This window comes from Impatiens glandulifera, chromosome 4, assembly GCF_907164915.1.
Source record: "Impatiens glandulifera chromosome 4, dImpGla2.1, whole genome shotgun sequence".
NCBI lineage: Eukaryota > Viridiplantae > Streptophyta > Magnoliopsida > Ericales > Balsaminaceae > Impatiens > Impatiens glandulifera.
In genome coordinates, this window is record NC_061865.1 from 10479658 (window position 1) to 10503120 (window position 23463).

At 27.2% G+C, this 23463-nt stretch overlaps 2 protein-coding genes across 2 annotated transcripts; both read left to right on the forward strand.

Annotated features, from left to right (window-relative positions):
* The first annotated feature begins 1660 nt into the window (after positions 1 to 1660).
* On the forward strand, positions 1661 to 4690 carry LOC124936380 (pyruvate dehydrogenase E1 component subunit alpha, mitochondrial-like). Its single transcript, XM_047476876.1, has 8 exons — positions 1661 to 2452; positions 2621 to 2700; positions 3270 to 3347; positions 3649 to 3744; positions 3863 to 3934; positions 4024 to 4077; positions 4259 to 4324; positions 4400 to 4690. The coding sequence occupies exons 1-8, from the start codon at positions 1750 to 1752 to the stop codon at positions 4442 to 4444; spliced, it is 1194 nt and encodes a 397-aa protein (XP_047332832.1). The 5' UTR covers positions 1661 to 1749; the 3' UTR covers positions 4445 to 4690.
* A 1205-nt stretch (positions 4691 to 5895) lies between these two features.
* Positions 5896 to 9838, forward strand: LOC124936270 (zinc finger MYND domain-containing protein 15). The gene is made up of 11 exons (XM_047476753.1): positions 5896 to 6046; positions 6242 to 6355; positions 6432 to 6550; positions 6797 to 6843; positions 6934 to 7034; positions 7270 to 7357; positions 7922 to 8030; positions 8414 to 8576; positions 8654 to 8725; positions 9254 to 9367; positions 9439 to 9838. Exons 1-11 carry the CDS (start codon positions 5945 to 5947, stop codon positions 9529 to 9531), a joined length of 1122 nt encoding a protein of 373 aa, XP_047332709.1. The 5' UTR covers positions 5896 to 5944; the 3' UTR covers positions 9532 to 9838.
* The last annotated feature ends 13625 nt before the right edge of the window (positions 9839 to 23463 follow it).

A 23463-nucleotide genomic window follows, 5' to 3' on the forward strand; every position in this document is an offset into this window, starting at 1 on the left:
TATAAAATAAAAAAAAATCAATTTTTAGTATAGGCAACCCATTAACCAATTAAATTTAAGTAGTTTCTAACCGATAATAGATCATTAATATCACGAATTTGATAATCACTTAAAATTAAGTTGAAATATGTATCATGTGACTGTAAAGTCATATTAACATCTTAAATTAAAATATAATAATTATAATTATCTTCAATCCATCCTTGACAGTTAAATATCAATTTCAAATATAAAATTCATGTAGATTAAATTGAAATTCTAAAAGGATCTACTTAATTCATTTTTATAATTAATGATATGGTCCATAAAATCAAATTGCACTCAAATTCTTGAATTTAGTTAGGTCTTTCAAACCTAACATTCTTTAGTTGGACAATTTGTTAGTACATTCAAAAATTTCAGAGTTATAGTTTGAAAGGAAAAAATTATGTTTTCATTTGAATTTTATTAATTTTGTTTTATTAAAATAAGATGTATATATTTTAAATATTTTACATAATTCACTGTGATATCTTAAATGTAAAATGTATTGTGAGTTGAACTTTTACTTAAAAAAAATTAAAAAGTTATTGTTACTATTAATGTATGGGTGTATTTAAAAATATTAATTAAAGTAGAAACTTAGCCTAATCAACACACCAAGTTGACATAGGACAGACTAAAATATTGGAATCAAATTCAGTTTTTTTTTTTTTTCAATCTGTGTTTATTAAAACTATCATTATATCATTATATCATGTAATTATAACCTCTCACTTTAATTTAATTTTAAAAATATAATATGAGATATTTAAATTTTTAAGTAATTTTTTTTATATTTGAGTTACCTGAGTTATTTTAACTTTTGAATACTTTTATCAATAATAATCAGTCAATAAATATGATATTTGTGAACATGTAATTAAGTAAATAGGGCAATTTTATCTAATTATTTTAAGATTGATAATTGCAAGAAGAATATTTATAAAAATTATGAAGTGCCACCAAATTTCTTTTCACTGCTAAATAAATTTAACAAAATTAACCTGATTTTTTTTTCAACAACCTGAAAAAAAACAGTTTCGTTTCTCTTCTTATCTTTTTATTGAATATTTTTGTTTCGTGTTGTATTTTTATAATTTAAATAAATAATACTAATAGTAATTTAAGAATCATTTGCTACCAAATTGTGTTGATTAAATTTGTTTTTATTTTTATTTCATAGAGTAGGATAGAGACAAAAAAAAAAAATAATAATAATAATAATAATTTTGTACATGTTCATAAGAAGATTATGATATTTAATTTCATCCATAGAAATTATATCTCATTATTCATAGTTATATATACATATTTGCCTTACTAACTTTTAAATAAATACAATTTTTATTATCTTTCGAAATATTTCATAAAAATTATTTCGACATTATTTGTTTATTTATCCTCATAATTATATTTTGAGAGTCACTGTACAAAATAAATTTAATATTAAATATTCTTCATTCAAATTTTAATTTTTACAATTTTATCATATTATTTAATATTTATATTCTCAATATATTTAATAAGGTTATGATTTTACCCATCATAATTTTAAAAAACATTTATATATATATATAAAAGAAAAACTATTTTAAAATTTAATTTTGATGATTTTTCCAATAATTTCATTTGTGCCAAAATAGACTGTACGTTATAATCTTGGATTCTTCGTTCTCGCCGGAGGTAACTTTGAGAGAGACAGAGAGATCGAGAGAGACAGGGAGAGAGATGGCTCTTCGTCGGAGTTACAGAACGGGAAATCTGCTGAATCCTCTAAAAGCCGTGATCTCAAACCTTCCGTCAATTCTCCGGCCATTTTCATCGGCATCAAACGACACAAATACCATCACAATCGAGACAAGTATCCCTTTCTCCGGTCATAACTGCGAACCGCCATCACGAACGGTTGAAACCACACCAAAGGAACTAATTACTTTCTTCCATGACATGACAGTGATGCGTCGTATGGAGATAGCCTCCGATATGTTATACAAGGCAAAACTAGTTCGTGGATTCTGTCACTTGTACGACGGACAGGAAGCCGTCGCCATAGGAATGGAATCTGTAATTACAAAGAAAGACGCCGTAATTACAACTTACCGCGATCACTGTCTCTTCCTTGGCCGTGGCGGGACCTTATTGGAGACGTTTGCTGAACTTATGGGGCGTGAAGCAGGTTGTTCTAAAGGAAAAGGTGGGTCGATGCATTTGTATAAAAAGGATCGTGGGTTCTTTGGTGGACATGGAATTGTTGGGGCTCAGGTGCCGTTAGGGTGTGGATTAGCGTTTGCTCAGAAATATTTGAAGGAGGGGACTGTGACTTTTACTATGTATGGTGATGGTGCAGCGAATCAAGGGCAGTTATTTGAGGCTCTTAATATATCTGCTCTTTTGGATCTTCCTGTGATTCTTGTTTGTGAAAACAATCATTGTAAGTTCTATCTAATTAGATTCATTCCAAAGTTTGCAATTAAGCAATCTTAGGTGAGATAATTTTAGGCATTGTGATTGTCTGGAATGTTTGAACGAGTTTCATGCCTGCAGTTTGAAAATATGATGCTAATTCAAATCTAATTGATCTTGCAAATGCTTACTGCAGATGGAATGGGAACGGCTGAATGGAGAGCAGCAAAAAGTCCAGCTTATTATAAAAGAGGAGATTATGTACCTGGCTTGAAGGTTCATTATTCTACACTCCAATTCCCATTCAATTAGTGATATGGTCAGGAGATTTTTTGTAAGGATTTGTAGAAAATGGCTTCTAGGAGGGTTCTTAGCAAAGAATCTGAAAAACCTATTTTTTTGTGACCCAGATTTATTCCGGGGATGGCTAATATGATCTCCTTTTTAATCAGAGCGTTTTTAGTGGAAATCAAAACATTTGCTATCTTAGTGAAAGAACTTGATTATAGGAAAACTCGTTTATCAAAACAAAGATCTTACTTTCTTTTTTTTGCAGGAAAAGTGATTTCATTTTCTTGTTCTTTCTTGTTTATAAATCCTTGAAGTCATTTTTTTCATCTAAGTATGGATGTAGAAGTATTTTTTTGAATTTTTGAAGTAAACTCAGTTTAAATTTGAAGTACAAGAGGACATTTTAGTAATATAACCCAAAAAAACTACTTTTTTGTTAAACAAGATTTTGATTTCATAACCTAAATTTGTTTTTTTCAAATAATCCCACATCAGACAAGCAAATACCTAGTGGGTTCTAGTCATTCTTACATGCATTCTTCATTTCGGAGCAGGTGGATGGAATGGATGTCCTTGCTGTTAAACAGGCATGCAAATATGCAAAGGAATATGTTCTAAAAAATGGCCCTATAGTAAGTTCATCATGACATTGGCATTCTTATGGTATTCTTTTCATTTCAGTTTTTTTACACTTTAAGCCATTAATTTGAGTTCAAAATGATCATGGATTGTGGTTTTTTCGTGATGTTAATTTTTATTTAATTTTAATCAAACAGCTGACGCATGAGAGCTTATCTTGCTTGTATACTCTAATTACTCATTTTTTGCTTTTCTGTTCATTGTTTTGTATAGTTTTTTAGCATTAATGCTGTAGTAATAAGAGGTAAATGGAAAATTACTAATCTATATTTCTGAATGATGTTGGTGGTTCAGATACTGGAAATGGATACTTACAGGTACCATGGTCATTCTATGTCTGATCCAGGAAGTACATATCGAACACGCGATGAGATTAGTAACGTGAGACAGGTCAGTGAAAACACTTCTGTTTTTGTATTTGGAAATGGAAATGGAATTTCCCAAAATTTCTGTTTGTTTCTCTTTAACCGCTCACTTTTGTAGTACATTTGATTCAAAATGTTTCCAGGAGCGTGATCCAATCGATAGAGTGAAAAAACTGATATTATCTCATGACCTGGCCACTGAGAAAGATCTCAAGGTTCTAGAAACATTTGCATCCTTTAATTCAATGCTAACCTGCAAAAGAAAAACAAAGATTTAAATTATACTATCTCGATCCATTTGCAGGATATTGAGAAGGAAACTAGAAAAGTGGTTGATGAGGCCATTGCAAAAGCAAAGGTGCTAAATTTCTGAATTCATCTCTTGACTATTCATAAAACAAGATTTAATAAAACCTGAAAATAAAAGGAAGATTGATATATATCCCTCAAGTTCCTCGACTAAGTCCACTGTATAACAAATGGGGATTTGTTTCTATTGTTAACATGACTTTCGTGTTTTGGGTTTTGCAATATTTCAGGAATTCTCAATGCCAGATCCGTCTGAGCTCTTCACCAATGTGTATGTGAATGGCTTGGGAACTGAGGTAGACTTTTTCTCTTGATTTTAGTCCTTCATTGTTGTGAGTTAAGATGAAACTGGTTTACGGTTTTTGTTGCAGTCATTTGGAGCAGATAGGAAAGAGCTTAGAGTTACACTTCCTTGAACTGAACTGGAATTTGGAGAAGCATTGTCTTCTCTAACCACAAGTTCAAATAAAAGATAAGATGTTTTTATGTGAATAAAAGCTGTCCTGTGTGTGAATTGACACTTCTAGTTCTAGGCTTCAAATTTATTGTTTGTGCAATGGCAGCTGCAGCCCACTTCGATTATCTGCTTTGTTATTCAAATAAGTTTATGTAGTGTTTCTATCACTCCTACTTCTAGGTCAAGATATGGTTTTCTTAATGTTTGGTTTGTTCCATAATTGTTAAATTCTTTTTAACTTGTAAAATATTGTATCGAGTACCAAATGAATGAAGCAGTGTTTTATTTATCTAGGATGATAGCATACCTCTACAAGTTTTTTTATGTGATAATCGAACATTAGACTTTTGATTTCTTAGATACTGATTTTTACCCATTTGAGCTATCTTATTCAAATGGAGATAAATATAATGAAAAGAGCACCAAATAAGGACTAGTGTTTTTTTTAATTGGTATTTTGAAATATTTTATTTTTATTTTTTATTTTTAGAAATTAGTATTACTTATCTTTTAAGTGAAATTAAATTCGAGATTTTGTTGAGTATGAGATAAAGATTTTTATTGAATTTTTTAAAGAAAATTTTAGTCAGTTAAATTAGTATAATATTATTTAAAATTAAAAAAAATAATATAAAAATATTTTAGTATTTGAATTTGTTAATTAAATTATAAAATAATTAAGAAGAAATAAGATAATATTTTGTGCTTTTGTTTTTTTATTGTAAACAAAAAAATTATAATAATCCACATCAACCAATTTTTAGTTTTTAATATTTTTTTGGAAAATAAAATCATAATAATTTTTAATTTTGGTGTTCATAATTAATATTTATTTATTTTTATTGGTTCAAATTATATTGAGACTATTTATTGAGATTTATTACTCTTCTTTTAAATCACAAAATTTGGGTCGTATTATTATTAAAATTAACTATTTCAAACGTTATATTATCTTATTATCTCATATATGTATATAAAATATTAACGTCGTCAATGATTTAATTACAGAATTTCAGCGAATAAAGAGTTTTGAGTAACGAATTCGAGAGAATTAATAATCAAAATTCTCAATGATTTAATTACAGAATTTCAGCGAATAAAGAGTTTTGAGTACCGAGAGAATTAATAATCAAAATTCTCAATCAGTTAAAATTTGGTAGTTAACAACATGTTTAAAATTGATAAGTTCAAAATCTCGTTTCCCTTTACTACCTAATTCTAAAGAATTGATAATCAAAAGAGTTAAAATTTGGTAGTTAACAACACGTTTAAAACCGTCTTCCCAAATGGGAGAAATCCAACCATTTTTTTAAACTAGGGTTAGCAAGGATAACCTCAAATAAAGAAGGAAAAAAATGTTTTATAAATATAAAGAATCGATACTAAAATTAAAAAATTGCCGCTCAACCATTACTCTGAACTCTCTCACGGTCCTCATCCTTCGGTGGCGCGACCAACCATGGAGTGCGCGGGAAATGGCAGTGAATCTCGTTGCGTTCGCAAACCTACCAGACGCTGTGGTCGCTGCAGCGCCGTCTCTTACTGCTCCGTCTCACACCAGGTCTCTTGACTTCGACTGATAACTCATTAGTGTCTTTCAATTGATCTATCTTTTTAACGATTATAATTTGTAATGTAAAACCGCCTTACGCCACTTTATGATCCATTTGAAGGATCTGAAATGATAATTGGTTATAGCTGATGATGTATTTCTAGTAAACATTCTCTTTGTAACTAGTAATATAACTGGATATAGATTTCTCACTGGAGTGTACATAAGAAAGAATGTGAAAGGTTAGAAGAACAGATGAAGGATGTTGCTGTTTTAAATGAATTCCCTTTTACGTTTTCCTGCGAGGCGACTTTTCAGGTAATTGATGATTTGTTAGTCGATAATTAGTCTAGTAATTGATTTCTTTTGCTTATCGCGGATTGTTTTATCTTAGATTTGTGAGAAACGAGAGAGCCGCTGTTCATTGCTGGAAAAATTTGGAATTCATCGCATTGGTATGTGGATGCATGAATGCTGCTGTGGGGAGCAAGATTCATTTTCTGAATGTTTCAGGTTTCTTGTGGCGCTTATGATAAGTTACTTTATTGAGTTGGTTAATTAGTAGAACAGAAAAACCACATATGCAGTTCTTATATGAATGTTAGAGATCTCATATGTATGTGGTTCTATATGAGATCATGTTTGGAAACAAGATTTATTGGCGTTTTCTCATTTAGATCCGGATTCAGATCCAGTGTTACTGTTTCCAAATGGACCAGGCCATTTTATTCCTGACACATGCTCCCTTTCATTGTTAAGGTTGATGGAAAATTGGAACATCCCAAGTGTGCTATGTCCATGCCAGGGTACTCTATTTGGCATTTAGCTTCTGCTCATCAAATAATTATTGAGAACACGACTTTCTGAATTTCATTACAGTTACTACAAATGTGTAGGTCCTATATCTCCCATACCAAAGCAATTGACTGACTGGAAGGAATACTATGAGTGGAGGCACATCCCACTTCATTCACCTGCTGCTCTGCTTCTTCACTGGGTATAAATAAATATAGTACTTATGAATATTTTGTCATTTATATCTAAACAGGCTCATTTATCCTACCAGAAATAGTATGTATAAATTTTATTTTGTGTTGGATTAAAGCATCTGTTGAGCCTGGATTATAGATCGAAAAAGTTAGAACCTATAAGCACTCCATCCTTTATTTTATATTTTTTTCGTGTTCATTGGAGGATCGATGAGGTTTTTCTGTTATTACTTTTGTTTGCAGCCTCTTACCTTATATCGGGCTGTTAAACTTGCTGTTGGGAGGAACTTAATTCGGGATATCACTGAGGAACTGTCTATTCATTTCCTGGGTATGGTCTTAGTTTCTTCAATATGCATGTTTGTGGTTTCACATCATTTGGCCTATGTATAAGGTGTTTCCTCTGTTTTGCCATTTAAAAAGATTTCTTAATCTGTTTTCAATGAACTTTCGTTCTTCAAACATTATGAGTATTTAAATATCTAATATCTGTTTCTCTCCTGAGGCATGTTGCTAACAGTCTGCTAGACGAGGGATTGGGTTCCCACTAGTGTGGACTATAGTGGTCCAAGTACCCAAGGGACTCCACCTCTTTAGAGGGGATTTCTTAAGTGAACAGGCCAGGGGTTTTTTCTTCTATCAAAGAAAGTTCCTTCGCCGAATGCTTACAAGGTAAGTCAGTCTTAGCCTGAAAAAAGCACGAGAAAGAACCCTCTAATTGAAAAATCTTGGCAATGTAGTTTGAAACCCATATGAGCTAACACCAGTGATCACAGTTCAGTATGATGTTTCCACCTTTTTCAATCCATTGTTCAGTAGTGTCATTTTTGTTCAAATCTAAGGCATAATGATCGACAACAATATAATTTGAATACCTTTTTTTTGTTGTATCAAGGGCCCGAGAAAGAACTTTATCAATTGGCAGTGTTTGGTGAGTTGCATGCCCTTTTTCCTGGACTAAAGGTGCACGTGGAACTGATTGGTCCTGCTATCCCAGAACATTGGTCAGTAAATTTTAACTATTCTCACTTGTGAAATGACTTGGGTTTGTTATTCATTCTGTTTTAAACCTGATGACAACAGTCAATGTTTACATTCATCTTATCTGCTAGTGAAGGCTTCACACTTCATTACTTTCCTATCGGAATGATTAACATATTCATTTACCTTTAATTATTTTAACTGATGTAATAGACATTTCTTGGAAACACTTCTGTTTTTGAATCTTGAATCGGATACGAATCTGTTAGGAAAACTGTCGATACGTTTTTGAATCCAAGTCGAGTTTAGTTCAGATAGACTTTGTTTCTAAATGTGATCCCATTTGAATCCACGTCTGGTATAGGAATTTTTTCACAATGCTTACTGATTTACATTTTGTTGACAGGGATGGGCAAAAGATTGACCTTTACAATTATGCTCATTGCAACGAGGAAAACTGCACCTGCAAATCTTCAGGAGCAAGTACTGACATGACTGATAGAACTGCTGTAGTCACATTAAGGCTCAATGCTGGTTACTACCATGAACGATTTAAAGATATTCGGAAGGTTATTTACTTTAGTTTTGCATTTAATCATGAACTTATATAGGCTTCCCCTTCTTAACTCTGTTGTTTATCGCGCAGAGTTCATTTCCGCATATAGTCTTTGCTCCGAATGCTGGTATTGCTGCTTACAGAAGCTGGTTACCAACTATAGTAAGTTAATCTGCTCTCTATTCTCCCTTGCAAAATTTTATTTTTAAATTTTGATCATATTTCATAAGTTATCCTCGAAATCCCATTTGGAAACACTTATAATTTTTGTTTCTGTATCCGAATCCAGACAAGGAACAAAGAATAAATTTCTCAATCTTTATCAGACTAATTTTAGTTTCCAAACTTAATCTTCTGTATTTAGAATTTTTGTATCCAGGTGTTTTCAATTCGGGACCCATTGCATTAATGCCCTAAATTGAGTCGCCACACTTTCTAGTACCTACCATATTAGAATACTAGTCTTTTGATTCTATGTTCATCTGTGCAAGATTAGGGCCTTGTTTAATGACACATTATCACATTATCACATCATCAATCAAATCATTAACCTAAATACCTCAATAATCCATTTTTTCGTCAATTTTTAAATAACCCTACATCAAACTAGCTTTAGGCTCAATATCTAAATGTATTTTCAAATGAAGCCATACTAGTCATTGATTAATTCAAATTGTACACATCGATCAGGAGCTACTGAAGGAAAACAATATCCCGGCAGTATTTTCCGATTACTGTGAGGAAGCTTGTCATCTGGCAACATCTTGCATAAGCACTGTAACCGGCATTTCTCCAAGAATTCCTGTATGTCCCAAATTCTTAGCTTTTCGTGTCATTCGCCAATTGACACTTATTTCATCTCCCCCTCTTTGCAGATTGAGCTGAATCCATTCAGGCAGCCACTGGCTGTAGAATCTGGTCCTCTTTATATTCCTTGCTATTCAAATTGCTTCCTTTTCGGCATGTAGAGTGATTATGGCATTTGCGACCACTGTTCAATGTAGGACTCTTCTGTTGGGATGCCCTTCAAAACCGGCCCTTGTTAAGCTAGCAATTATGTCCTTCCTTTTGGGAAGGGTAAGTATCAAGATTCCAATTCTCAATAATGCCTAAAAAATATGAGATTGATAGAGGAAACCATTCAAATGAGGAAAAGAGAGAAAATATGACATGTAATCAATGATTGAAACAAATACTTGACCTACATTTATGTCCTAACATAGTATGTATGCTGATAAATGTTAAATTAAGAAATAAAATTTATACTTTTTTTTTTGTTGTTCTTGATTTGTAACTCTTTATTAATAATGTCAACATCATACAGCAAAAAATACTATTTATTAAAGGTGTTCATCAAAATTAAATTAGAAATTTATATATATATATATATATATATATAAAGCATAATACAATCAAAGTACAATAATTCTTTTAGTCCCGTCATATCTAGTATCTCGATCAAAGCCTTATTATTTTGTATTTTTTGTTCATCTTTATCTTTATCTTATTATTATTTTTTCTATCTCGTACAAATTCTATCTTTTGGTTAATTAATAAAAATTATTTTGAAAAGAATGTTAATTTTATTTATAAAATTGAATGAAAATGTCAAATTTATTATTAAAATTGTAAAATTTTGATTAATATAACATTGTCATGTCATATATACTTATTTTTATATATATATTTTTTATAACTCAAATTTATCATTTCAAACATACTCATAAAATAAAATAATAATACATTTTCCACTAAACATTATTATTGAATTTAACTTTGTTTGATGCGAGATTTAAATGAGCTAAAATGTTGGAGATAATTTGCGAGAAGAGAAAATTAATTAAGGTAAGGTTGTATCTAGCTTAATTTGATCTAAAAATAATAAAGCTAATTAATGTTTAATTAGCTGTTCAATTTTTATGATCACCAATAGTAATGCTTGAAGAATGAGAGTGTTGTAAAATTTGGAAGAGAGATGAAAATTTAGGAGGGGATAACAAATCATTTACGAGTTATGTTGTTTGGAATGATAAATTTGAATTATAAAAATATATACATAAAAAGAATAATTGAATATAAAAATTTAAGGGCTTTACATAGTTCCGTTAAGAAAAATTAATTTGACATAGATTTTTTTGTCAACTTTATATAAATAAATAAAATTTTACAACTTTATTTTTTCAACATTATAAATATATTTGACATTCTTTTCAAATTATTTTTTATTTTTAAGTGACATCTAGTTTCTTAAACACAATTTTTATAATTATAAACTAATTTTTTATTGAATTTTTTGTTTATGTTAAAAAAAAATAACATAGTACAAAGATAATGAAGATGAAAGTGGAGAAAAAGGACAAAAGAAAGATGACAGTTATGTTTCATGTTGCATTTAATGCAGTAATAGTTCTTCTTCATCTTCCTTTCCTTCACTTTAGCTCTCTCTTTCTTTTTCAAATAATCCAAAATTATGAGTATCATCATATCTTGTAACCATCCATTCATATCATCCCAGCAGCTTCCTCTGCTTTATTTTGCTTTTTTAATCACCGACCATACAAATTCAATGCAACCCAACTTCAATCTTCAGCTTATAAATTCAAAGGACCAGCTCATGATGATCATGATCATGCTTGAAATCTTGATAATATTATTACATTTTAATTTAGGGTTTATCAAAAATTCTGAATAAAATCTTTCACAGCTAGTAGTAGTACATTAGTAATTACAATTAGTAAAGTATATGTTTTGTGTTTCTTTTCTTTATTAATAATAATAGGTACATCTTTTTCTGATTTTTTTTTTTTTAGAAAAAAGAGTAAAAGTACATTTCAGCTTTTCTTTATTTTCGTAGTTGAAATATCAAACATTATTTCACTCGCCTTTTATTTATCACGTCACTTATTCATTAACTTAAATACTAAAATACCTTCTATTTTAAATTATTATTTTATTTATATATATCAATGAATTTTAAGTTTTTTTTTTTAAAAAAATAATCATAATCTCTTCACACTATCAACTATCGTTATTTTTTCTCTCTAGGTTATTCAAATAATTCCAATCTGGACAAACTTATAGGAAGTTATTTGTAATTTTAATTAGTAATTTTTTTGTTAAATTTTTTATTAAAATGAACTGAGTTTTTAAGAAATAATTTGACAATAATAATATTGACCCAAATATTCATATTTCGCACACATTGACTACGTATATATAATTGCATGCGTAGCTACTGTTTGTTTTGGATTTTTTATTTTCAGAAATATTAACTCTTTGAAAGGGTTAATATTTATATTTAAAAGATTATAATTAATTATATAAATAAAGCTCTTTTTAAATTCATTTTATTTTAAAAGATAGTTATTTGTTTCAATATATTATATTTATATGTATAAGTTAGGTAAGTTGAGCTAGGTCTAGGTCTAGGTCTAGGTTGTCGATTTCTGCTTTCCTCATCCACTTAAAAGTTAGGTCGGTGAGAATTGAACCCGTGATATCTTGGCTTCTTAAGTCGACTATTTCTTTTCACCTAATCACCCTTGTGGGGCTGTAATTTCTTACATTATAAATTAAAAACAATAAGTTACAATATTAAAATTAATTTAAAAGAGAAAAAAAATTACATTATTCCAAAAAAAATTACCTTAAAACCAAATTTTCTTCTAAATTTAATAAAATTGATGATATATAAAGTTTTATTAGGTTTTTCATTTTTTTCTCTTTTCTAGTATAATAAACTTTATTTTTCTTCTTTAATTTATTATAATTTTTAAATTTTTAATGTTATACGCATAATAAAATAAAAATATAATAATATCTAAATTAATTATAAAAAAAGAAAAGGAGAAAAGAGAGAGGAGAGATAAAAAAAAATACATTCTTATTTATCTTGTTTATAAAAATATATTAATATATATAATATACCAGTTAAAAAAAATATTAGTATTTATTTTAATTGTTTTTTGTTTAATATTTAATAAATTATTATATAATTCAATATATTGAATTTTAATATAATTAAAATATAAGAGTATAATAGTCTTTACATATATTTCAAAAATTCGTTTTAAATATTATCAAACAAATTTAAATATTAAGTGGTTAAAGTTTAAAAGTTTTTATTTGTTAATTTAATTTTTTATCTCTAAATATTTAAGTTATTACGTATTTAAAATTTAGACAGTATTTGATAACTTGACAATTTTATTTTAGAAATGAAAAAAATTAAACAAGTTACTTTTAAAAAAAAATATAAAAAAAATCAATTTCTCATTTTAAATTTAATAAAATTACTGTTATATATATAAAGTCATATTATTTTTTTTTATTTTTTTTCTCAAAAAATTTCATTCTTTTTCTTATCACAGTTTATTTAATTATTTTAAGATTAGTTTCAAACATCATAAAATATAAATATAATTATAAATAAATTATTTATAAAATAAAAAACAGAGAGAAATGTATATATTTTTTATTACCTAATTTATATATATATATATATATATATATATATATTATGTTAACAAATTTAATTTAATATACAAATTAAAAAAATATTAATTTTATTAAATATTAATATTATTTCTAAATTTAATGAAATTGGTGCTATATAAAGTTATATTATTTGTCAAGAAGGTAAAGGTAAGTAAAACTCAATAAATGAATAACATCATCTATTGAATAAATTTCTTAGTCTCAATTCTATTGGATTTAAAGAATAATTTCGTTTAATGTATTAACCAATAAATACATACGAAAGTCTTTATAAGCTCTATATAAATATAAATGAATAATCACTATATTTTAAATAATATATTTTTATTTATATAATATATGATGAATACAAGTAAAATTCTTCGATAAATGAATTAATATTTATTTTAATTATTTTTTATTTAATATATTAATTAAATTTATACTTCACTACATTGGGTTTATATATAATTAGTATATAAGGGTATAATAGTCTTAATATTTTTTTTAGATATTATCAAATTAATTGAAATATTAAATACTTAAATTTTAAATGTTTTTATTTGTTAATTCAATTTTTTATCTTTTAAATATTTAAGTCATTAAGTATTAAGTCTTAATTTTCAGTTTTATCAATACTATATTTTTCAGTTTTATTGTAACATACTAGTTTAGTTTGATTTAGCTTTTTTCTTACTTATTCAGTAAGCATCCCGATGATTTTGTTCAAGAAGAAATGTAGGAATTGAATATAGTTGCATTCCATAACATGTAGTTCTTTGTTAGATAATTATTGTTGAATAATTGCTTAACCAATTTAAAATTTTATTTTAATATTATTTATCCAAATTACTCTATTAACTTAATAACCGTCACAATAAATAAACTGAATCAAACAAACTTGTAATGTTATTTTTTCAACCAATTTGTTCCTTAAAAATGCTATCACACTCACTATATATTGCTTAAATCAATATGTACACCTGGTAAAAATTGAATAAATTAACACATAATAGTTAGAACTTGATAACTATATATAGCTAGCTATGCAGGTTACTTTCGATATGTTAAAAGAAAATTGAACATTCTCAAATTGAATCGGAATGAGAAGATATTTTCTCAATATGTAGTGCTGTTGTGTAGCATTGCAGAATCTCACAATACTCGATCTTTAAAATAATTTTTATTTTCTTGTAATCTGAGCATGTCAATTTATGTCGTCTACTCGTGGAGTAGTTGTCAAAAAGAATTGTTATCTTCACAATACTCTCTATATATACCGGCCAAGCCATAGAGTAAGGCAAAAAAGCATTGTCCCGACACCTATAAGGTCCCAATTTTTATCATTAATTAATTAATAAATATATATTATGTGTTAAATAAATTTATTTTTCAGTTATATAATATTTATAATAATGTATTATGAATTTTTATACTGTATATATATTATAATAATATTTTTTATTTTTAAATATTTTAATTTATAAGCCATAAATGTTTTTTTTATGGGGCTCCTATTCTAAGGACCGGGCCCTGATTATATATCATGACTTCGTTATGACCTCTTTCTGTGTCCCTCCTCTAATTTGTTCCTCAAAACATTCTTTAATATTGATTATTCTATGTTTTCTGATGATTGTCTATTAATGAAACAAAACAAAAAATCATATTTTGATCAAAAATAAAATACGAACATCTAGCTCTTATTCATGCCACATCCAAATTATAAACGATGCAATCTCTACGAATTTCATTTTTCAATGACAAATGTTCTGGTCATATGGTGTGACAATGTTAACACCTCCGTTACATTCCTATATAAGACCAATTACGAAAAAAATAACTTTTTCAACAAAAACAAACTATGTGTGTCACATTGTTGTGTTTCGTTTGCTTATTATACTAAACCTAGCAACTAAACATTACTATTGAATGGATAATAAAATGATTTTGAAAATTTGAAAATTTCCAAGGGTTAAATGTAAATTTGGAATAATGATAGTGATATATCATGAGAAAAAGATAGAGAAAGAGACAAAGAAAAACATGTAGAAAAGTTATGATTCATGTTCCCATTTAATGTAGTAATATACTATATCCTTCCTCCTATACTTTAGCTCTCTTTCTTTCAAATAATCCAAAATGAAAACCATCATCATATCTTGTAACCTTCGATTCATCATTCATCCCAGCAGCTTCCTCTCGATCTTCTGTGTTCTTCATCCACCATGCAATGAAACCCTAAACCCAACCCATCTGCTTATAAATTCAAAGGACCAGTTTTTTTTTTTATCAAACAAAAACAATCTAAGAAGAAAAAGAAGAAAACTACTACTTTCAAATAATTCATTAATCAATTAACATGGCTACTCGGATCAAGAAGAAGAAGAAGAAAAAGATATCCTACTCTTTTACATGAAGGTTTCTCCTCTGGTTCAATGGTTTGTTTCGGGGAAATGAAGCATAACGGTCCGATTCTTCTTCTTATTATTATTGTATTATACTACTTATGAAGCAAAATATGTTAGCACCCACAGATAGAAATTGAATATTGAATATGAGACATTTGATCTCTTAATCAAATTTCATTTTTCTACTTAATTACATGGTGGGTTATGCAAAATCTTGTGCATGTTAGCACACGGGTAGAAATTGAAAATTGAATATGAGATATTAAATCTCTTAATCAAAATTTTCTTTTTCTACTTAGTTACTTAATGGGTTATTATGATTTTAATAGATATAGTTATTACTAAATTATGAATAATAAGTTGAATAGTAAATGTTTGGTGTTTTTTCTTTATTAATAAAAAAGTTTATCCTAATAGATATATATATGATTCACAGACAAACAAATCTTTTATCCTTATAACATTTATGTATGTTTGTTTGTTCTTGATGATCTTAATTTGACAATATTAATTAATGCATGCCTGCATATTGATTATTCAAGGTTCTTTTTGGATAAATAACTTTTTGAAGAGTGAATTTTTAAATTTAAAATGTAAAATTATCATGATCATACAATAAACCGTTTTTTAAAACAATACTAAGAATAATGAATTACCCCCATTTTAAACAATACTAAGTATATTAAAAAAAATTAAATTACTATTTAATATTTTATATTATAATATTAGTATTATAATTAATTAAATAATACATATTTCATTGTACATTGGTAAAATGTTATGATATTAGTATTATAATTAATTTAAAAAATACATATTTTATTGTAGTAAAATGTTAAAATATATTAATATTATATTCATTCGAAGCACTATATTAGAGAATAAACAAGTTGTGAAAAGCCGATTAAAATTTATAAATAAAGGATAAAAATAAGCCGACAACCGAGAACACGTGAATTAATTAAATGAAAATTCAAAATAAATTCTTAAAATTTCTTAGAAAATATTAAATGTTGGTTTTTAAACTACCTTTACGCGATAGTGGACACAAATACCATATTGTCCCATTCTCGGTCAACTATCGATTAAATCAGAAAAAAACGTCCAAACAAGACAATTTTGTTCGATTACCACGTAACGATTTCAATTGCCAACCTTATTCACAACGGTTCAAGAATCGTCGCAATCTTAATAGAAAAAATAAGTTACCAATAAAACAATATTTATCATCAAAATAATAATAATAAAAAAACTCATTATATTAAAATAATATTTGTCCAAAACCCTAATTCATGATGCCTAAATTAGATTTAGTCAACGAAAACATAACGAGAGCACGTACGTTTATATAACGTGGTTTGTCCAATAATTTTCTTTTATGATGATAAATTTGGATGAGAAGTATATCTCATTTGTGTTAAGAGATAAAGATCTCATTTTTGTTATCTACTTATGTTTTGATCAAATCATGATCCTGATTGCAATCTCAATAATATTATATTTTAAAATATTTCCCAACTCCTAGTAGTATTAGTCCATCACAATTACATGTTTTGTGTTTCTTTTCTTTTTTTTATTAATAATAAAAGATTTATCTTTCACTGAAAAAAAGAGAGTAAAAGTACATTTCAGATCGTTTGATGTTTGGTTATTTTGTATTTTTATTGGTTTTTTACGGTTATTTAAATTTTTAATTGATATTTTTTTTTATTAAAATATAGTAAGATAAATAAAGTGACTTTTTAAGAAATAATTTAACAGTAATAATATTGACCTAGAAATTCATATTTCGTATGTTGACGATGTATACCCATGTTTTTTTTTTCAAAAATATTAACTCTTTTGAAGAGTTAATATTTAAATTTACAAGATTATAATTAATTATATAAATAAAACACTTTTGAATTCATTTTGTTTTAAAAGATAGTTATTTATTTAAAAATAGTTGGATAAGTAACAAACCTATGAGTTAGATCTAGGGCAGACCAATTTTGGGAATAGCCCATTCAAAAAAAATAGTTTATTTAAATTTTTATCCTTAGATATTTTAAATTTAATGTTCATATTCAGATTTTAGTTTTGAGTCTGATTCAATACTAATTTAGTTTGATTTAACTTTTTTTTTCTTATTCATTAAGCATCAACATCTATTTTTTCTTAGATAATTATTGTTAAATATAAATTGAATTAACGAACACTTACATGTTCTTTTTCAACTAATTTATTCTTTAAGATTGCTCACAGTCATAATATATTGCTTAAATCAATATGTACTTCGAAAAAAGTGAATAAATTAACACATAATAGTTAGAGCTTAGTACTTATACCTTAATAAAACAATTACTTTTTTAGATAAAATTATTATGTTTTTAACATAAAATATGTAGTTTAGAATGAAAAATTGTATTTTTTTTTTATTTAGTTATAGATTCTAATTTTACTAAAAACAATTTTTTTAATAATTTTTTATCTGAAATTAAGGAGATAAAAATTATTTTTCACGTTTTTCTATATAGATAGGACAACTCAATTCTCAACATTTTTTCGATCTTTTTGTAATGTTGTAGTATTTCAAAATATCACAATGCTCATCTCGAAAATCGTTTTTCTTGTAAACTGAGTATGTCAATTTATATATTCTTCAAACTTAAACTCGTAGAGTAGTTGTCAAAAGGAATTGGTATATTCACATTACTCTATACAGGCCAAGCATAGGGTATAAGACAAAAAACATTGTCCCCCCAAACGATAAGCTCCCAATTTCTATTATTAATTAATTAATAAATATATTATGTATTAAAAAAATCAGTTATATAAAACAACTCAGAGTCTAGAGTTGGATCTATTTAGAGAACGAGAAATAATTTTAAATTTAGTAGGTTATATTTGGTATTAACCAGTGTAATTAAAATTGAATTTTAATTTATAAATTTAGTTGATATGTAATATTAATTTTATATTTTATTATTTATATTAATATAATAAACAAAATTAAATTAAATATATCTGAAACTAATTAAAATAAAGGCTATAAATTATTATTTTTATATTCATTATAACAAAACTTAATGACAGTATTTTAAAATATATAATTGTTGTATTTGAAAACAACTTAAATTGGAGTTTAGCTGGTTGAATAACAAATATTATTAAATTTATTTATATATGTACATAATTAAAATTAAAAGTACATCAATAACATTATTTTATCTAAATTAATACTATAATAATAAGGTAGTTTACAGAAATATTATTTTTAAATAAAACAAAAAATAAAATGTTAATTTTTAAAAATATTTTAATAGACGTTTAATTGTCATCTTAATAGATAAACTCCATTCATTTTTTATTATATAATACTAAATAACTTGTTCTATAATTTTGTTTAATAAAATTATTATCAAAATTAAATTATATTTATTTTTTATTTTAGATAAAATAAGGTTATTATATACTATATAAATATTCAATAAAAAAGTTAAGAGTGACAATAATGCTTATAATTTATATTATGAATTTTTATACTGTATATATATTTTTAAATATTTTAACTCTATATCATGACCTCTTTCTTCTACCCTCTTCTTATTATGATGCATTGATTCCTGAAATTTTAAGAAACATAAAATGGTATTTCGATCAAACACTAAATATGATTATCGAGTTCCAAATTATGAACAATACAATTCCTACTTTGTGAACATTTTTCAATGACAAATGTTCTCGTGTGACAATGTTTAACACCGTTTTCTTATCCGTCAACCCCGTCTTCCAAGCTTACACTAAACACTTTGGTCAATAATGTGTTGCTAAAAAGAGTCTCATGATTGATTACATTTATATATAAGTTCAATTACGAAAATTTTATTATTTTCAACTAAACAAACTCATAGGTGCGTGTCACCTTATTGTGTTTTGTTTGTTAACTTTTTATTGAATGACTAATAAAATCATTTTCAAAAATTTGAAAATTACCAAGGGTTTAATGCAATTTTGAAATATATGAGGGGATAGTGATAATGATATATGAAGAAAAAGATAGAGAAAGAGACAAGGAAAAACATCTAAAAAGTTATGACTCATGTTCCCATTTAATGCAGTAAGACTATCCTTCCTCCATTACTTTGCCTCTCTTTCTTTCAAATAGTCCAAAACTAAAACCATCATCATATCTTGTAACCTTCCATTCATCATTCATCCCCGCAGCTTCCTCTAGATCTTCTGCGTTCTTCATCCACCATGCAATGCAACCCTAAACCTAACTCATCTGCTTATAAATTCAATGGACCAGTTTTTTTATCAAACAAAAACAAACAAGAAGAGAATTAAATTAATTACTTTCAAATCATTCATTAATCAATTAACATGGTTACTCGGATGAAGAAGAAGAAGAAAAAGATATCCTATTCTTTTTCATGAAGGTTTCTCCTCTGGTTCAATGGTTATTTTATATTTTTATAATTATAACATTAATATATATGATTAATTAAAAAAATACAAAGTATTTAATAAAGGGTTAAAATAGATTAATATTATATTAATTTTGAAGAGCAACAACGTAAACAAAAATGTCCATGATTGAACAATAACCGAATTGTAAGAGTCAATTAAAAATCTAAAAATTAAAAGATAAAAACAGACAAGCAAAAATGTGTTACTATTTAAAAAAATTTAAATAAAAAATAAAAGAAAACTAAGTTAACCAAACCAATTTTACGATAAATTATACTATATCATTACCTTACAAGGTTAAATTAATTAATATACTAATATTCTAACTTATTTTAAAGAGTTCAACTATATATAGTCATAACAATTGTCGCGGTCATATATAAAATAAGTTCTCGAGAAGTTCTTAAATTTTTTTATAATAAAATATAAAATAACGGGATTATGTAAATACTATACAAGGTTATGTTTTTGTTTATCTCTTTTCAAATTACAAAAATAAATAATACAAATTATAAGTTTATTAAATATATAATTTATAATAAAATTAATATAAATGATTTACATATATATAGTTAACTAAAAATATGTTAATATCATATTTGAGTTTTTTCTAATCCTAATATTTGGCCCTAATTATAACTTTTCTACAAAAATTCCAAAACACTTGATACTTAAAATATTATAGTGATTTATAAATTATATGAGATATATATATCAATATTAGACTCAATTTAAAAATAAGTCTAGAGCGAATGTCATAACAAATTAATTGACAAGAGAAATTTAATTTTTTTTAAAATAATTATAATGTTAAAAAAAATAGTGAGAACTCATGGTAGAGCACATGAACTCTTATTCGTGAGATCATTGATTTGAATTTTTGTAACCAGACTATTTAAAACAAAAATTATAATGTAAAACCTTATTTAAGCAAGATTTTTTTTAAATGGTTCATGGTGTGAATATTGGAACTAATAATGACATTAGTTTTTTTTGAATGTTTAGGTTTCTTGTGGTGCTTATCTTTCCTTTGTATACCGATTACGATAAGTTACTTTATTGATCTGTTGGTTAATTAGTAGAACAGAAAAACCACAGATTCAGTGCAATATATGCCGTTCTTATACCATTTTGTGATCCCCTGAAATTCGCTCCCCATTTGTATCTTAGCACGTGTCGTAAACGACGTGTGACAATACAGAGAATATATCGCGGGGTGACTCGAAGTTTGATGCGTTTCAATATTAGTTTGCGTACCAGACTTTTTTTAAAAGAAAACTTTATTTTAAAAGATTTTTAGAATATTGCCTAAGAGCTTTGAAATTAATTATGTAAAAATAATTAATTTTGTTCAAATTTTAATAATATGGGGCCAAATAATAATTTCGCCAAAACCCACCTTAAATTAGTTTAAAATACCTAATTTAAAAGAGATTATTTATTTGAAATCAGAGTTGCCAAGTAATTTTTTGAAAATCAATAAAATGATACGTGTATAAACATATTTATACTAAAATTTCTTTAAGGGTTCGTGTCTTAGTTACGTTTTGGAAAAGGCTTTCGCGCTATGTCTTCCGTGCCCGTCAAATGACATTATTTATTTTTAAAAATATTACTCTGGCTATTAAAATTTTTATTTATAACATTTATTTTCTTCAATTAGTAGTCCAGAGATTCTAAATAAGGATAAGTTTAACTTGCATAAATAATTATACATAATTATTTAAAAGGACGTACATGCGATTGTATAGATATATAATTAAGTAAAAACTCTAGAAAATATCAGAAAAAAGTGTTAAAATTTAAAAATAAATTCCAAAAACGACCTTAACCAAAATATTGTTTTAAGAAATATCCCAAAAATATTAAAATATCATTTTTTAACCTTTCAGGATTATTTGAAAAATAATTTTGGATTTTGAAATGTGGAACCAAATAGACCTTAGGACCCGAGTCCGATTTGGTGGATCTGGGCTCGGTCGGGCTCGGTCTAGACCGGGGTGGTCTGGACCAGGGCTCGGGAGCATGGATCAAGGGACTAGAGGACTCAGTCCTGGGTTCAAGAGGCTCAGTCCTAAACTCGGATTGCTCGGTCCTAGACTTGGGATGATCGATCCCAGGTTAGGTTCATCGGTCCTGGTCCTTGGTCATAGGATTAGAGGTGCTCAATCCTAGGTTGGGATGGAACTCGGTCATAGGGTTAGAAACATCGGTCCTAGGTTATGATGGAACTCGGTCATGGGTTTAGAAACATTGGTCCTAGGTTAATAAAGGGCTCGATCTTTAAGCTAGAAAACTCGGTCGGGGTCCTCGGTCCTGGGGCTCGGTCCTTCCTCAAGAACACTAATCCTGGTCCTCGATTGGAGGCTAAGTTTTCTCGGTCCCAAGTTTTGACCCGAGTTCATTTTCTTGGTCCCAACTGAAGAACAAGACCGAAGATTACCGGTCCTAGGCCAAATCCTTAGGACCGTGGGTTCTTATTGTGGTCAAAATTTCAGAAATATATAACTTTTGATCCAGATCATAGAATCATGATCTATAAGCTACAATTAGTTCATATGATCTTGAAAAACAAAAGTCTTAATATAAATCACGATTATTGGAACTTTACAAATATCAATTTCAAAAACATCATTTCTAGGTCAAATTTTGAGAATTTTTAATTTATGCCATTTCAAGGCCTTATTTTTGTTCCATTATCTTTGAAATGATGAATATAATTGAACACAACCAAAACAAGAACATCATTCAAGCATCAAAACATGTTTTGAAGATTAAATCAAAATCCAAAAAATTTCAAAAATACAGTTTGATCAAAATGATGTTATAGTTATTTGGAAATTATGCTAACACATTAACAAACATGTATAACAACTAATTGAATCAAAAAATTCAGATTAAACTAAAAAATACAAAATTTTAAAAAATCCAATTTTTAAGCTTAAATTAAAAAACGCAGTTTGATCAAACGTGATCAAAACGTTGTTACAGTTGCTTGGAAATCAAAACGTGATCAAACGTGATCAAAACACATTAACAAACATGTATAGCAACTAACTGAATCAAAACATTCAGATTAAATTCAAGAACACAAAATTTTAAGAAATACAGTTTTTTAAACTCAAATTTTCGAAAATTTTGATTTAGATTGAATTGATCTGATTTTTTTAACAGAAAGTTTATACATGATATATAGAATGATTCTAAACAAATAAATCACATAATCAAACATAAGAACATATCAAACCTGATCAATCAAGAAAATTTGAAAAAAATCAAAATTTTCAATTACAAATCATGATACAAATGATATGGAAGCATACCAACAGCTGAAGAACACTCTTGGGGTGTGTTGGAAGCTATCCCAAGGCCTGGATCGTGACTTGGATTGTCGGAGCATGTTTTAAAAAGAACTAGTTCGATAGAATCTTCAAAGCTTCGATTTAGGTGATGCTATTGGGTGATTGTGTGATATTTGTTTGATGATTTGGTTTACAAACCATATGGGACTATTTATAGTGTAGGTAGGTTGATCAGGGAGGAGTAATTCAAGTCCGATTT